The sequence below is a fragment of a genome, unplaced genomic scaffold, assembly GCF_019419815.1.
Source record: "Pyrus x bretschneideri cultivar Hongxiangsu unplaced genomic scaffold, Pyrus_bretschneideri_v1 Contig51, whole genome shotgun sequence".
Taxonomy (NCBI): domain Eukaryota; kingdom Viridiplantae; phylum Streptophyta; class Magnoliopsida; order Rosales; family Rosaceae; genus Pyrus; species Pyrus x bretschneideri.
The window spans coordinates 2,730,103-2,745,731 of record NW_025999789.1 but is presented as its reverse complement, the minus strand read 5'-3'; the positions used below and the strand labels follow the sequence as shown (position 1 = coordinate 2,745,731).

The 15,629-nt window shown below is 42.1% G+C and overlaps 2 protein-coding genes across 4 annotated transcripts; one reads left to right on the top strand and one right to left on the bottom strand.

Moving 5' to 3' along the window:
- The first annotated feature begins 139 nt into the window (after positions 1 to 139).
- LOC103938423 (putative disease resistance RPP13-like protein 1) lies at positions 140 to 15,084 on the top strand. 3 transcript variants are annotated; one of them, XM_048570090.1, is made up of 5 exons: positions 140 to 284; positions 446 to 505; positions 734 to 1,017; positions 5,611 to 9,863; positions 14,802 to 15,084. In XM_048570090.1, exon 4 carries the CDS (start codon positions 5,761 to 5,763, stop codon positions 9,844 to 9,846), a length of 4,086 nt encoding a protein of 1,361 aa, XP_048426047.1. In that variant the 5' UTR covers positions 140 to 284; positions 446 to 505; positions 734 to 1,017; positions 5,611 to 5,760; the 3' UTR covers positions 9,847 to 9,863; positions 14,802 to 15,084. The 3 variants fall into 3 exon arrangements, 2 of the variants coding, with proteins under 2 accessions (XP_048426047.1, XP_048426048.1); XM_048570091.1 differs by lacking the exon at positions 140 to 284 and having other exon boundaries at positions 298 to 505; XR_007253021.1 differs by lacking the exons at positions 5,611 to 9,863; positions 14,802 to 15,084 and having other exon boundaries at positions 734 to 1,433.
- On the bottom strand, positions 1,707 to 2,938 carry LOC125470664. Its single transcript, XM_048569973.1, has one exon. It carries the CDS (start codon positions 2,490 to 2,492, stop codon positions 1,707 to 1,709), a length of 786 nt encoding a protein of 261 aa, XP_048425930.1. The 5' UTR covers positions 2,493 to 2,938.
- Positions 15,085 to 15,629: the final 545 nt, after the last annotated feature.

Sequence of the window (15,629 nt, the reverse complement as noted above, 5' to 3'; positions counted from 1 at the left end):
ACAGGAATCGAACGCAAGCAGCACATAAAAACTACTAGGGAAGGCCTAAGGATATGCTTTCATTCGTACTTGAAGTAAGAATGTATACCAAAAACAAGTTCGAAGAAAGAATGAATGGATGGAGTAGCATGGTGGAAAGGGATTCCGTAGACCTGCAAATAAAGGAACTTGAAATTGTTATGATATAAAGCAAAAGAAAGTGCAAGTTATTCTTCCTTCAATTTTCAGTCCGGATTTGTTAGCGAGCCGTCTCTCATCTCTCTACTTCCCTACTTTCATTCCATGTAAGTTTTTTACTATGAAAAATCTGAGGGCTTATTTGAAAGTGCTTTGAAAAAAACCAAAAAGCACTTTTGATGAGAGAGCTTAACCAATTCTTATATGCCAAATGCCCAAACTGTCTTTAAACATTCTTTAAGCACTCTTTCATTACTTTCTACTGCAGCTGAGCAGGTGTTTCTCCATCTTCAAGAACAACAAATCTCGTGTGAATTTTCCTTTAAAGGTATTGTCTTTTACTCCTCATCCAAATCTGCATGTCCTTAATATGAATCCATATCAGGAAAATTTGCATTTCTATCATGTGATTATAATCCCACGAACCATGCTCAGGACATGTCTCTGAGCTTGTGGCTGTGACATAAACCATAATGTTCGATTCAGTAAATACTGAAAGCTTTGAGAAAAATCAGTGAAACGAGAAATTTCTCTTAACGAGTTTCATTTTTTGCAGTTTGACGGTTGACATTGCTCAAGCTTCCCTGTAACATTTGTTTACTCGTTCTTGGATTGGTTGCTTCACTTCCTTCTTTCAATCTCGATACCTTCCTTTCTCCTGAAGAAGCTGTGAATACAATACAAATAGATGGAGTAGTATGGTGGAAAGGGATTCCGTAGACTGCAAGAAAGGAAGTAGAAAATTGTTATGATATAAAGCAAAAGAAGGTGCAAGTTATTCTTCAATATCAGTCCGGATTTGTTAGCGAGCCATCTCTCGTCTCTCTACTTCCATACCATGTAAGTGCTTTTTTGCCATGGGTAATCTATTTCATTTTATATAATTTACAATTTGAAATAGTAGGGATGAATTCTTGCTTATTCAAATTTGCATGGATAATATTTAGGCTATGAGTTGCATTTTTTTTTTTTTTACTATTGGAAAATATCCAAAAATCGATTGACTTATATGATAATGAAAAGTTCTGTTTCAACCACTTTTACGGGCTCATTGGAAGTGCTTTTGGCATAATTAGTGCTTATTAGTTATTATACGAGTAAAAACATTTTGTTTGAAAAAAATTGGAAATACGTTAGTTGAATATAGGAAACACTTGAAATGGGGGTTTCAACAACATAAAGAAGTTGGAATTGGTTGTATAGGAATCACTTAGAAACGCTTTTTGCTAGAAGTGTGTTTATAGAGACATTAACGTTGAATTCATATAAAAAAAAATCCAAGTGCTTATTGAAAAAGTACTTGAAAGTGCTTCTTGAAGAAGCATCTATCAAGTGTTTATCCAAAAAGCACTTCTATGATCCAAAAACACTTTTTAACTCTTATTCCAAAAGAAGCCAAAGGCTCATCATTGAGGGTTTTATTTTTTATTTTTTATTTTTTAGTTGAAAGATAGGAAATTTATTAAACTTAAAAACGAATAAGTTACATTTGCATTTTTTGCTAAAATATTAAAAGGGAACTCTAGTCATTACCCATTCCAACCAAATCTCCCGTCATGCTTATTGACGTATGCTGCTACCGAGTGGGCTGCACGATTGCATTGACGAGGGGTAAAGCAAAACCTCACCAACTGGAATAAGCTAGCCATCCTCCAAATATCTTGGGGATAAGTCTCAAGAGTCACATCGACCGTGATCTCATTATTTAGTATCTGAATCAATCCCTTGGAATCCGATTCCACCACCAATCTAGTACTGGCCTCCATAACATCGCTCCCCACAACCGTCTCCAAACCTTGCCTAATCGTCTCCACCTCTGCCATATTCGCAGCCCCAAACCGCCCCTCTCCTACCCTTCCCTTAAGCTTTGGGATCCCAGCAAAATCCTGAAGCACCCACCCTACCTCTCCCTCCTTCGTGTCTTTTCTCCATGCCGCATCACAATTCAATTTTAGCTCCCCAAATGAAGGTTTCTGCCATTGCCCCGCACCCTCCTCGAGCCCCACCCCTGGACATTTCCCTTCCCCAGACAACCTAGAATCCCTTTGATCCCCTCCATCCCCCATCGTATCAATCATAGCATCCCTAAACTCCTCCACATGCCGCTGCCATAATTCCACAGCCACATGCGGTAGAATCCACACCCCCTGGAAAACCACCTCATTCCTGCATTTCCAAATACGCCAAAGCCCAAAAACCATCTGCTGCAATATCAACTCGGCATCCTCCTCCTTCTCCAAGTGCTTCACGATTCGCTGCCAACCCTCCAAAAAATCATTGACCCCCATACCTGCCATATTAATTTGCAACGACATCCCAAACCAAAATGCACGGCTAAACTCACAATCAAAGAAGAGATGAGCCTCAGTTTCATCACTCGCTCCGCAAAGTTCACACCAATTCACTACTCGGATCCGCCGACGCTCCAAATTGTGCCTCACCGCCAAAGCTTTTCTACTAGCCTTCCAAAGAAAAAACCAGAGTTTATTCGGGACTGCAAGAGTCTATATCCTTTTCCACATCCCTCACAATGCACCTGGTGAACTTGACATCCCGCTCCCCTTCCTCCCAAACTCGCCATTTTTCATCATCTCCATCTCAACATGGTACCCGGACCTCACCAAATACAACGCATTCTTAGTATAATGCCATATTCGTTTATCCTCACACCCACTTCAACTAATCGGTATAGTTCGAACCAATTCCAAATCCTCCGGGTCCACCATAGTCGCAATCTCCTCCATTTTCCACCCATGCCTATCCGCCGTCATCAACTCACACACCTTAAATTGGGAGCCCCCTGTGAGATCCTACATCGTCCAGGGAGTGGATCCTTTATGCCTTATATGTACATGCTCCACTCCCTATAGCACGAGGCCTTTTGGGAGCTCACTGGCTTCGAGTTCTGTAGGAACTCCGAAGTTAAGCTAGTTCGCGTGAGAGCAATCCCACGATAGATGACCTACTAGGAAGTTCTCGTGTGAGTTCCTAGAAACAAAACCGTGAGGGCATGGTGGGGCTCAAAGCGAATAACATTGTGCTATAGTCGAGTCGAGCCCGGGATATGGTGGGGTTCGGGCCAGGATGTGACAATTTGGTATCAGAGCCAATCCCTAGCTAGAAGTGTGCCGACGAGGACGTCGGGCCCCTAAGGGGAGTGGATTGTGAGATCCCACATCGCCCAAGGAGTGGATCCTCTGTGCCTTATATGTACATGTTCCCCTCCCTATAGCACGAGGCGTTTTGGGAGCTCACTGGCTTCGAGTTCCGTAGGAACTCCGAAGTTAAGCGAGTTCGCGCGAGAGCAATCTCACTATGGGTGACCTACTGGGAAGTTTCGTGTGAGTTCCCAAAAACAAAACCGTAAGGGCATGGTTAGGGCCCAAAGTGGACAATATCGTGCTACGGTGGAGTTGAGCCTGAGATGTGGTGGGGCTCGGGCCGGGATGTGACAGCCCCCTTCCTCAACACCGGTTTAAATGAATGAGGCTTACGAAGCCAAATATCAGCCACCTTGACCGTGTCCCCGTTCCCCACCCTCCACCAGAGTCCACGGTGTAGAATTTGCCTCCTAAAAAAAATGCTTTTCCACCCCCACGACGATTTATTTTGTTTCCTCGCCTCCAGGAAGTATGTGTTTGGAAAATATTTATCCCGAAGCACCATGCTAAGCATCAAGTCCTATTTCTGTAGCACTCTCCAACTGATTTTAGCCAGCATAGCCAAATTAAACCCAATCCTCCAAGTTTGACAGCAGATGTCAAATTTATTAAATGATTTTTTAATAGATTAATATAATATATAATAAATGTTGTGTTTTTTATGTATTTGATTGGTTGCTTCAATTATTGGACACCACAAAAAGATAACTTTTTTTATTAAACGACATTACTATTTAACATATGGGATGAAGCAAAATATTGTACAAAATGTCAAATTACCACATAAGCCATTAAATATCATTTTGATGTTTAAAATTTGGCAACTCATTTGGAGATACTCTTAAGTGCTTGATTTAAGGGCTTGAATTACGTCCTCAAGCTGCAGGGACTCGTTTTCAAATATTAAAGTTGTTCAAAAGTGCTTAAAAGACGAGGTTAGATACTTTAACAAGATGATAGCTATATCATCGTCTTTGTAAGTTTCTTCGACCTTTTGAAAATTTGCTAAGCAATTATGGAACCTGCATACATGATCTTCAATATCACCTCATTCTTCCAGACAAAGACCGAATAGTTCAGTCTTGAGAAACAGTTTATTAGACACGGTTCTGCCCATATAAACCTTCTCCAACTTGTCCTATTCTTCCTTAATAGTCATCTTTTCTATAACGTAGGACCTGACTGATTTCGTGAGATGAATCTCGATGGAACTCTTGGCCTTCTTGAGAATATTGGTCCACGTTGTTTCTGTCAAGGTTGTAGGCTTCTCACCAAGGAGTGCATCATCCAAATCCTGAGGTATCAATACATTCTTCATCATCCTTTGCCAATCCGTGAAGTCATCCTTGCCGTCAAAATGTTTTAACGCAGGCCTTAAGCTTCCTAAGCCTGCTACCTTCATTCATCTTGTCATCGCAAAACACCTTGACCCAAGCTCTTGATACCAATTGTAAAATTTCAGCTGCCCTCTAGATTATGTTCTTTGATGTATTTGTCAGTAGACTAAACTCAACAAATAGAGAACAACTAGAAACACAAAATATTTGTACTGGTTCAGCAGAACTTTTCCCTACGCCTAGTTGTGATTTTTCTAGATAGAGAAATCACGACTTATTTAATTAATAATAGATTATACAATACTTTTGCAAACCATAGAACTAATCTCATTCCCTCTCTTCTCTTGTTTGTCTCAATTTTTCTAATTTTGGCTGCACCCTATTTGTAAGTACAAGGTGCTGTTTACATGCCTATCTTTCGATTAAGTCTCTTAATCTATTTGTAATAGGAAAGCACACTGCATTCATATTCTTGATTCTTTACTAATCTTTGTAAGACAATAATTTGTGCATCTTTAGCTTTTCTAATACAATCCTAAACAAAATAGAACTCTAAACTGACGAGCAACATCCTAACAAGCTTTACAAAGTGTGTTTCAAGACATGGGTGTCCCCTGATTCTAACTCTATGTATAACGAATCATGTTTCATAAACCATCTTGTTATGATTTCAATGGAAGTTGGTAAGGAATGGCTGGCTCTTATTTTTGGCAAAAAAAAGTGTTACAAATTTATGTGCAAAAACAAAAGAACATCTTACTCAAACAATCACGAACCAATTTGATTACTATGTTCAGGACATATCTCTGAGCTTGTAACTAGGACATAAATCATAATTTTTTATTCAGTAAATACTAAAAGCTTTGAGAAAATGCGGTGAGACAACAAAACTAGATTTTGTGTAACTTTTTCTTAATGAGTTTCACTTTTTGCAGTTTGACAGTTGACATTGCTCAAGCTTCCCCATAACATTTGCTTGCTTGTTCTTGGATTGGTTGCTTCACTTCACTCTTTCAATCTTGATACCTTCATTTCTCCTGAAGAAGCTGTTAATATACACTATCCTGAAGAAGTTCTTATAAGCTATGTCGCTGGGAGAGGTCTTTATTTCTGGATTACTTCAAGTGTTACTTGAAAGGTTGACATCTCATGAGACGCTGAGCTACTTTAGACGCCTACTTGGCGTTGGCAAAGAGCCGAAGAAATGGAAGTCAATGTTGTGTACTATTCGAGCAGTGCTGAATGATGCGGAGGAGAAGCAATTGACTGACCAAACAGTGAAATTGTGGCTAGATGATCTCACAAACTTGGCCTATGATGTGGAAGACATATTGGACAAGTTTTCAATCGAGATGTTGCGACGCCAAATAAAGGAGAAACATGGGGCTACCACAAGCAAGGTATGGGGTTTGTTTTCTGATGTTAAATTTAACTGTAACCTGAGCTCAGAAATAAAGAAGATTACTGATCAGTTAGATGAGATATTGGAACGAAAAAAAGGACTTGGTTTAAATGAGGGGATGCCATCTACTAAGGCATGGCACATGCCGCCAAGTTCCCACCTGCCAGAAGGACATGTGATTGGAAGGGATACAGACAAGACGAAGATTATTGACTTCTTGTTGAAAGAAGCACCTCGTGCCGTTAACTTTCATGTAGTTGCCATTGTTGGTATGCCTGGAGTGGGAAAGACAACACTTGCAAGGCATGTTTATGATGATGACGCGACGAAAGAGTTTAACCTAAAGGTATGGGTATCTGTGTCGGATGACTTCAATCTTGAAAAAGTGACGAAGGCAGTTCTTGAATCCGCCACATCTGGTCTTGCAAAGGAGTTCAAGGAATTCAACCAGGTTCAAGAAAGTTTGAGTAAGGAGCTCGCAGGAAAAAAGTTTCTAATTGTTTTGGACGATGTTTGGAATACATGTGCCTATGATTTGTGGATAAAATTGCAGTCCCCCTTTCATGTTGGAGCATTAGGAAGTAAGATAGTTGTGACAACACGTGATAAGAATGTTGCAAACATGATGGGATCCACTATTTATGAATTGCGTGGCATATCAGATGATCAATGTTGGGAAGTCTTTGAGCAGCATTCCCTCTTGGACATTACAAAAAGGCCGCAAAATTTTGAGTTGATAAAGGAGAAAATTGTTGCAAAATGTCGCGGATTGCCATTGGCTGCAAGGACTCTAGGAGGTCTTCTACGTTGTAAACAAGTAGAAGAATGGGAGGAAATCTTAAACAACAAGATGTGGAGTCTATCAGACAATAGTGGCATTCTCCCAGTATTAAAATTGAGCTATCACCATCTACCTTCAAGTTTGAAACGGTGCTTCGCCTATTGTTCTCTACTTCCAAATGACTACGAATTTGGGAAGAAGCAATTGATCCTTTTATGGATGGCAGAAGGTTTGATACAACAACGAGTAGAGGGCAAGAAACAATTTGAAGAAGTAGGCAGTGACTATTTTCAAGAGCTATTGTCTAGGTCATTATTTCAAAAGGCAAGCAAAAGCACTCATAAGTACATAATGCATGACCTTGTTGGTGAGTTGGCGCGGTGGGCTGCAGCTGAAATATGCTTTTCATTGGAGGACAAGGGAAATGATGACTTGCATCCAATGGCTCGTCATGTGTCTTATGTCAGTGGTAAGTATGATGGGGTTAAGAAATTTGAGGCCATCTCCAGAGTTAAACATTTGAGGACATTTTTGCCATTTGCACCAGATTTATTTTGGTTTCGAGCACCAAACTATCTAACTCGTTGGGTTACATGTGATCTGTTGCCGGAACTGCGAATCTTACGGGTGCTTTCTTTGAATGGCTATAAAATAACTGAGCTGCCCAATTCAATTGGTAAATTGTGGAATCTACGGTATCTCGACCTTTCTTACACACGGATAAAGAGTTTGCCTCCATCAACAACCACTCTTTGCAATCTACAAACATTGTTATTAGAAGGTTGTGATGAATTGAAGGCATTGCCCGCAAACATGAGTAATCTAATTAGTTTGCGGCATCTCAACAGCTCCATTGGATTGGAAGGAATGCCTCCGCATCTAGGTCAATTGACGAATCTGCAATCCTTGTCGTATTTTGTGGTAGGCAAAGGTAGTGATCAGTCTGGGATAAGAGAGATAGGGTCCCTATTGCATCTCCGAGGGACATTGTGCCTCTCCAGATTGGAGAATGTGGTTGATGCTGAGGATGCTAGTGGGGCCAAGTTAAGACACAAGGAGAGGCTTGATTCATTGCTGCTGGAATGGTCTCATTTGAGCGGATCAAGGGAAATGGAGTTCGGTGTGCTTCACATGTTACATCCTCCTCAAAATCTTAAAGGGCTCACCATTCGGTGTTATGGTGGATTGAAATTTTCATCGTGGATTGGAGATCCTCTGTTTTCTAACATGGTGCGTGTAAGCTTATATGATTGTGCAAATTGTCATCTCTTGCCACCAGTTGGACGGTTGCCTTGCCTTAAAGAACTTCGTATCAGGGGAATGACTGCTGTGAAAATCGTTGGTCCCGAATTCTACGGAAAGGGTACTTTTCGAGTATTAGAGATTCTCGAGTTTTCGTATATGCAGCACTGGGAGAAATGGCTGCCTTTCGATCAGGATAAGGGAAGTGGTGTTTTCCCTAGCCTAAAAGTGCTTTCAATCAGATACTGCCCTAAACTGGAGGGTAAGTTGCCGAAGAAACTTAATTCGTTATCAAAGCTTGAGATTTATAGGTGCGAGGAATTGGTGGTGGAAATTGCCAATTACGAACACGCGAGTGAACTACGCATCGATGGTTGCAAAGCGCTTGTGCATACTAGCGCAGAGGTTGACTTTAAGTTATTAGAGACCTTGCGTCTTTCAAATATTTCGGAGCCGCGGTTGCAAGCAAGGGGACTTACGAAGGGAATGGGCAAGATTAAGGAGTTGGAGATTAGTGGTTGTGAGGAGCTGACGTCTTCATTGAAAAATGAGGATAGATGTTTCCCACACCTGATTTCTCTTGTTCGTTTGGTTATTGAAGGCAACTCTGCCCTGGTTGAAGATCTAGGAAAAGAATTGGAGGGGTTGCTGCAGGTTCCAATATTAGCTTGGAAGCTTGAATATCTGGAAATAAGGAATTGTGGAAGTCTTCCGAAGCTGCCGAAGGGGTTGCACCAATTGTCGTTTCTTCAAGAGCTTCACATAAGCGAGTGTGACAGTCTAGTTTCTTTTCCAGATGTTGGCCTGCCACCTTCTCTTAAAGTCTTGGTGATTAGCAAATGTCACTCTCTGATGTATATTGCAAAATACCAGATTCCCCAAAATCTGAAAAGATTAGTGATATGGAGGTGTGGAAGTTTGAAATCATTAGTGGAGGAGGAGAAGGAGCTCGTTGTTTCTTGTTCATCTTCTTTTTCTGTTTCTCTTGAGCACTTGGAGATAGGATATTGTGCATCTCTGACATCGTTATCACTGAGAGGCCAGCTTTACAGGGCGCTTAAACACCTTCAGATACGCGGATGTGAAGGGCTAGAGTTAATAGCATCAGACCGGTTCTTCCACGACAATACTAATAATTGTCTTGAATATATTAACATTGCCACGTGTCGAAATCTGAAATCCTTACCGGAGGGCCTATGCCACCTCACCAATCTTCAAGCTTTTATTGTTTGGGGCTGCGAAAAATTGGAGGTGTTACCGGAAGACATTCGCAATCTCACGCCTCTTAAGGAATTGAAGATTGACTGCTTGGAAGGTTTGACTTCCTTTCCTCCCAACCTGACATCACTTGAAATTTCTGAACTCAAGAGTTGTAAGCGGCTCTGGGAGTTGCACAAACTCTCCTCTCTTAGAGAGTTGTTGATCACAAGTGAAGATCCAGATGTGTTGTCATTTCCACCTGATGGGAAGGAGGAGATGCTGCTCCCCAAATCTCTCACTCAACTCACAATTAGTGGCTTCCCAAATCTGAAGAAACTCGGCAATGGCATTCAATTCCTCACCTCTCTTCAGACTCTGGAACTAGATAATTGTCCAAGGCTCGCATCCATTCCAAAGGAGGGCCTGCCTCTTTCACTTGGGCAACTTTTGATCGATGGGTGTCCTTTACTAAAAGAGAAATGTCAACCTGGAAAAGGACGATACTGGCCCAAAATATCCAACATTCCTTACCTAGAAATAAATTAGACGCTCTAAAGATCCAGGTACTTTCTGTTTCAAACAACATCAAGAATTTAATGTTATTTAAATCCAAATGTCCAAAATGTGCCAAAAACATGGCATGTAACTGTTAAGGACTGTAGTAATCAAGATTCAGTTTGTAATAAACCCTAGAAATAGGTAATGTGTGCTGTGCATGGCTGTAATAATTAGTTGAGAGTATTATGACAGGTGGCAAGTTAGTTAGAAGAATATAGTTATGTGTGAGTAGGAAAGGATGTCTATAAGAAACACAATTGTAATCTATTTCGGTTATGAAATGAAAATCAGTTTTACAACATGGTATCCAGAGCCTTCTGTCTAACGACTTCATCCTGATTCCCGCTCCCTCTCCTTTTTTTTCGCTGAGATTTCTTCCTCCCTAAGCTTTCATCTTTCTCTCCAAGCTTCTTCGCTAAGCTTTCTTCTTCCTTCTTCCATGGCGACCTCGGCTTCTCCCTCTTCTGAAACGGCAACACCGGTCAATCCTCAAGTTTCTGATCCTAGCTTAGGAGCAAGCTCTACGCCTTCAATTACAATTCAGAATATCGGATCTATGGTGCCGATCAAGCTAACCACCACCAACTATCTCACTTGGAGTGCGCTTTTTGCTCCGATCTTCCGTCGCTACAACCTCACCGGCATTCTTGATGGATCTGTGCCTCCTCCATCACAGTTCCTCTCCGATGCTGCTGGACATTCGGTTCTCAATCCGGCATATGTTTCTTGGTTTGAAAACGATCAGAACATCCTCATCTGGATCAATTCCACCCTCTCTGAATCGATCATTCCCTACACTGTTGGAGTTACGAACTCCAGAGAACTTTGGGCTAAGTTGGAGTCCCGACTCGCTGCAGCTTCTCAATCGCACATCCATGAGCTTCGATCACGTCTTCGTTGCATCTCGAAAGGCGATTCCACCGCTGCTCAGTATCTTCAACAAATTGAAGCGATCGCAGATGCGCTTGCTAGTGTCGGAGCTCCGGTTGAAGATTCTGAGCTCATTTCTGTTACACTTCATGGATTACCACCAGATTATGACTCATTCGTTGATGCGATCCAGTTTCGGCTTGGCTCCACTACAATTGATGAACTGCATGGTCTTCTTCTCAGTAAGGAGATCCAGTTAGCAAATCGGAAGAAAACTTCTCCTCCTGTGCAAATTCAGGCCTATAATTCCACTGCCGGCATTCTCCCTACTCCAACCTCTCAAGCCTTTGTTGCTCAAGGTCGTGGCAGTGATCATAATTTTTCTCAAGGTCGACACTTCTCATCTTCCAAATATGGTCAAAGTCGAGGTAACTTCAGATCAAATAATTTTCGTCGAAATTATTCTCGTAACAACTCTCAGCGTTACACTCGTGGTGGTCGAAGCAATTTTACCTCGTCTGGCCGAAAGAATCCATGTCAAATCTGTCGACAATTTGAGCATGATGCTCTCAACTGCCCTTAGCGCATGAATCCACATTACTCCAGTGCTTCCCCTCCCTCTGCTATGGCTGCACAAGCTCAGTCCTCTCAACCTACCTGGCTTATTGATTCTAGTGCCAGTACTCATATGACAAATTCCTACACCAACCTCCAGAACCCTGCGTCCTACTCCGGTCCTGAGCAGGTCTACATTGGAGACGGCAAAGGTTTGCCTATTCTCTACTCTGGTTCCTCTACATTAAGTACTCCTAATCATCACTTTCAGCTTCGAAATGTGTTGCATGTACCTGATTTGAAACAAAATCTACTTTCTGCAAATCAGTTTCTTGTTGACAATTGGTGTTCTATGCATCTTTATCCTTCTCACTTCATTGTGAAGGATATTTCTTCGGGGAAGATGCTCTTTAAAGGTCCTGTAAAAGATGGCTTTTATTCATTGCAATCCCAATCTTCCAGTTCAGCACTCAACTCTCACAATGTGTTTGCTGCATCAACTCATGCTTCTCGGACTCTATGGCATCATAGGCTTGGTCATCCTTCACTAAAGACACTAAATAAGTTGGCTGCCAGTTCTTGTATTTCTGTATCTAGTGGTTCAACTAATTCCTTTTGTAATGGTTGTGCTTTAAGCAAGAACTCTAGATTACCATTTAACTCTGTACCGTGCCACACCAGTAAGCCATTAGAACTCCTTCATTCAGATGTCTGGGGGCCAGCGTCTACTACTTCTTTTACTCAATACAGATATTATGTCATCTTTGTCGATGATTTTACTAAATATTGTTGGCTCTATCCTTTGCAATGCAAATCAGATGTGTTTTCTACCTTTGTCAAGTTCAAAACTCTTGTTGAGACCTTGCTGCACACTAAGATTGTTGCTCTCAGATCAGACTCTGGTGGGGAGTATCTTAGCGCTTCTTTCTCCAATTTTCTAGTCACACATGGCATTCATCATCAACTCAGCTGCCCTCACACTCCTCAACAAAATGGTTGTGCTGAGCGTAAGCACAGGCACATCGTTGAAACTGCTCGGACATTATTAACTGTTTCACAGGTCCCTCATGGTTATTGGGATCATGCTTTTTCCACTGCTGTGTATCTCATAAACAGGTTGCCTACTGCCTCTAGACCATCTCCGTGGGAACGTTTGTTTCGAAGAGCACCCACTTATACTACGCTCAAGGTTTTTGGGTGCAGTTGCTTCCCATGGCTGCAACCTTATTCTTCTTCTAAGATGGATCCCAAAAGTAAGCAGTGCGTGTTTCTTGGCTACAGTCTCAATCATCGAGGTTACAAATGTCTCGATCCTACCACAAACAAGTTGTATATTTCCAGAAGTGTTATATTTGATGAGGATAACTTCCCTTTTCACAACATTGCTGCCTCTCTGTGTTCTCCTCTATCAACAACTTCACTATCTTCCAGTACCATTCCCACTACCCTTACCTTCACTCAACCCATCATCCCTCCTTCTCTTCCACAAACACGGCCATCTTCACCTCCTTCTAACCCATCTCCACCATTTCATGTCCCTTCTCCATCGTCCTCCTCTTCTCATCCATCATGTGTAGTCCCAACTAATACTCATCCTATGCAGACCCGGTCCAAATCCGGTATTCACAAACCACGAGCATTTTCTGCCACTAAACACCCTCTCCCTTCACATCTCTCTCTTGACTTTGTCCCTACCACCTATCTTCAGGCTTCTAAATATCCTCATTGGATTCAAGCCATGCAGGACGAGTTTACTGCTCTACAACAAACTGGCACTTGGTCCCTCATTCCCCCAACTGGCCACCAAAACATCGTGGGGTGTAAGTGGGTTTTCAGAATCAAACGAAAACCTGATGGTACCATAGATAGATACAAAGCTCGGCTCGTCGCTAAAGGTTTTCATCAACAGGAAGGACTGGACTATACTGAGACCTTTAGTCCCGTCGCCAAGCCTGTGACTATTCGAATCCTACTCACCCTTGCTGCTCAGTTCAACTGGCCTCTCAATCAACTTGATGTCAGCAATGCATTCCTCCATGGCACCTTATCCGAATCTGTGTATATGCAACAGCCTCCAGGTTTTGAGGACATTACTCATCCCAATCACGTGTGTCACCTGCACAAGTCCTTATACGGCCTTAAACAGGCCCCTCGTGCCTGGTATGAGAAACTCCATGCTGCTTTACGAACCCTTGGTTTTGTTGGCTCTCAATCCGACCACTCCTTGTTTGTCAAAAAGGATCCCCTGGTTTTTGTGTTAGTCTATGTCGATGATATTATAGTCACTGGGCCATCCACTTCAGCATGCCAACAAGTTATATCTCAGCTCAGCTCTCTCTTTCCCATCAAAGATCTTGGTGCCCTTCACTACTTTCTGGGTATTGAGGTTCATCGATCCTCTACAGGCATCTTCATTACACAAACAAAATATATTCTTGATCTTCTCAAGAAAGCTAACATGGCTGGCTCCAAACCCTGTGTCACTCCTCTCAGCACTGCAAAGCTGGATCATTCCTCTCCACTTCTTGACAATCCTGCCGAATATCGATCCATCGTAGGTGCTCTCCAATATCTCACCTGGACTCGACCTGACCTCTCATTTGCTGTCAACCTTGTCTGTCAGTTCATGCACAGTCCTCGCCAATCTCATCTTCTTGCTGTCAAACGGATTCTGCGTTATCTAAAGGGTACCATTGAGCTTGGTCTTTGGTTCACCAAATCTCCTTCTGTACCTAGCCTGACAGCTTTCTCTGATGCGGACTGGGCTGGGTGTACGATTGATCGCCGATCCACGGGTGGCTACTGTATATTCTTAGGCTCCTCCATCATTAGTTGGAGTGCTAAGAAGCAGCCAATTGTTGCTCGTTCCTCAACAGAAGCCGAATATCGATCTCTCGCCAATACTGCCGCTGAGATTACTTGGATTTGTCAACTCCTTACTGATATCGGGTTTGCTCTTCCTTCCACTCCGCAGCTTTGGTGTGACAACCAATCCGCCATCTCACTTGCTAAGAATCCTTTGTTCCATGCACGCACAAAACATGTTGAACTCGACTATCATTACATTCGTGAAAAGGTGTTATCGCGTGCTATTACGATTCACTTTGTTCGCACTCACGATCAACTCGTTGACATCTGCACCAAATCTCTCTCCAAGGACAGGTTTCTGGCTTTACGATCCAAACTGTCTCTCCGAACTCCTCGCTTCAGTTTGCGGGGGGATGTTAAGGACTGTAGTAATCAAGATTCAGTTTGTAATAAACCCTAGAAATAGGTAATGTGTGCTGTGCATGGCTGTAATAATTAGTTGAGAGTATTATGACAGGTGGCAAGTTAGTTAGAAGAATATAGTTATGTGTGAGTAGGAAAGGATGTATATAAGAAACACAATTGTAATCTATTTCGGTTATGAAATGAAAATCAGTTTTACAACAGTAACCCATATACAACTTTCATGTTGTAAGTTTTCCATACACTCTTTCAACATTATCCGATCATATCGACCTTTCTCCATGCAGCTGATCGAGCGGCGTGGTCCTTGGTGCATGAGCGCGTGGGTGACTCATGAACCAGTTTCGGCACAAGTCCAGAATCGAGCTTATGCAGGCACTATGGGTAAGTGACCTTCTGATAACATCCTCCCACAGAGAGCAGAGAGAGGAAGATGCTGATACTGGAATACATTTATCTTTGTATTATTATCTATATTTATAACTGTGATCGTCTCAGATTATGTAAGAATTCTACCGTGTACAAAATCTTTCAATAAAGTTTGAATATATACAGCTATCTTATATGTCACGATGATGAATGAATCGAATATTTTACTAGTCTTTCTCCAAACCTCAGTCGCAGCGGTAAATCCTCATTTCACCAGACATTGGTTCCAGCTCTGTCAGGTGCGTGAACGCAAGGTTCCCTCTCCTCAGGTCACCATGTATCCGGCAATCACCAAGACGCACCCCATATTACCGGATTAGGCTTTTCTGGCATTTACATGATGAGCTCTTCCGCCTCTTCCAGCCACCCGGCACGGCCAAGAAGGTCCACCATGCATCCATAATGTTTGATAGTCATGCACTATTTGATCAAAGTACTCGTATCCCATTTCGACATGCCCCGCATGGGAACAAGCAGATAAAATGGTCACAAAAATGACTTCGTTCAGATACATTCCGTTCACAACCATTTCATTCAACAGTTCGAAACATTTCTCAGCTTCGCCATGTATGGCAAAACCAGAAATCATAGCTCCCCAAGCAACTGTATCTTTTTGTGACATCTTCCAAAAGGCTTCGTAACCGTGTTCATGACACTGTAGGCAAACACATCAGGATAAGATATTC

Bases quoted from the DNA above. Each gene is read 5' to 3' on its own strand.
- LOC125470664 (XM_048569973.1), bottom strand. From the start codon at position 2,492: ATGTCGTTGCAAATTAATATGGCAGGTATGGGGGTCAATGATTTTTTG.
- LOC103938423 (XM_048570090.1), top strand. From the start codon at position 5,761: ATGTCGCTGGGAGAGGTCTTTATTTCTGGATTACTTCAAGTGTTACTT.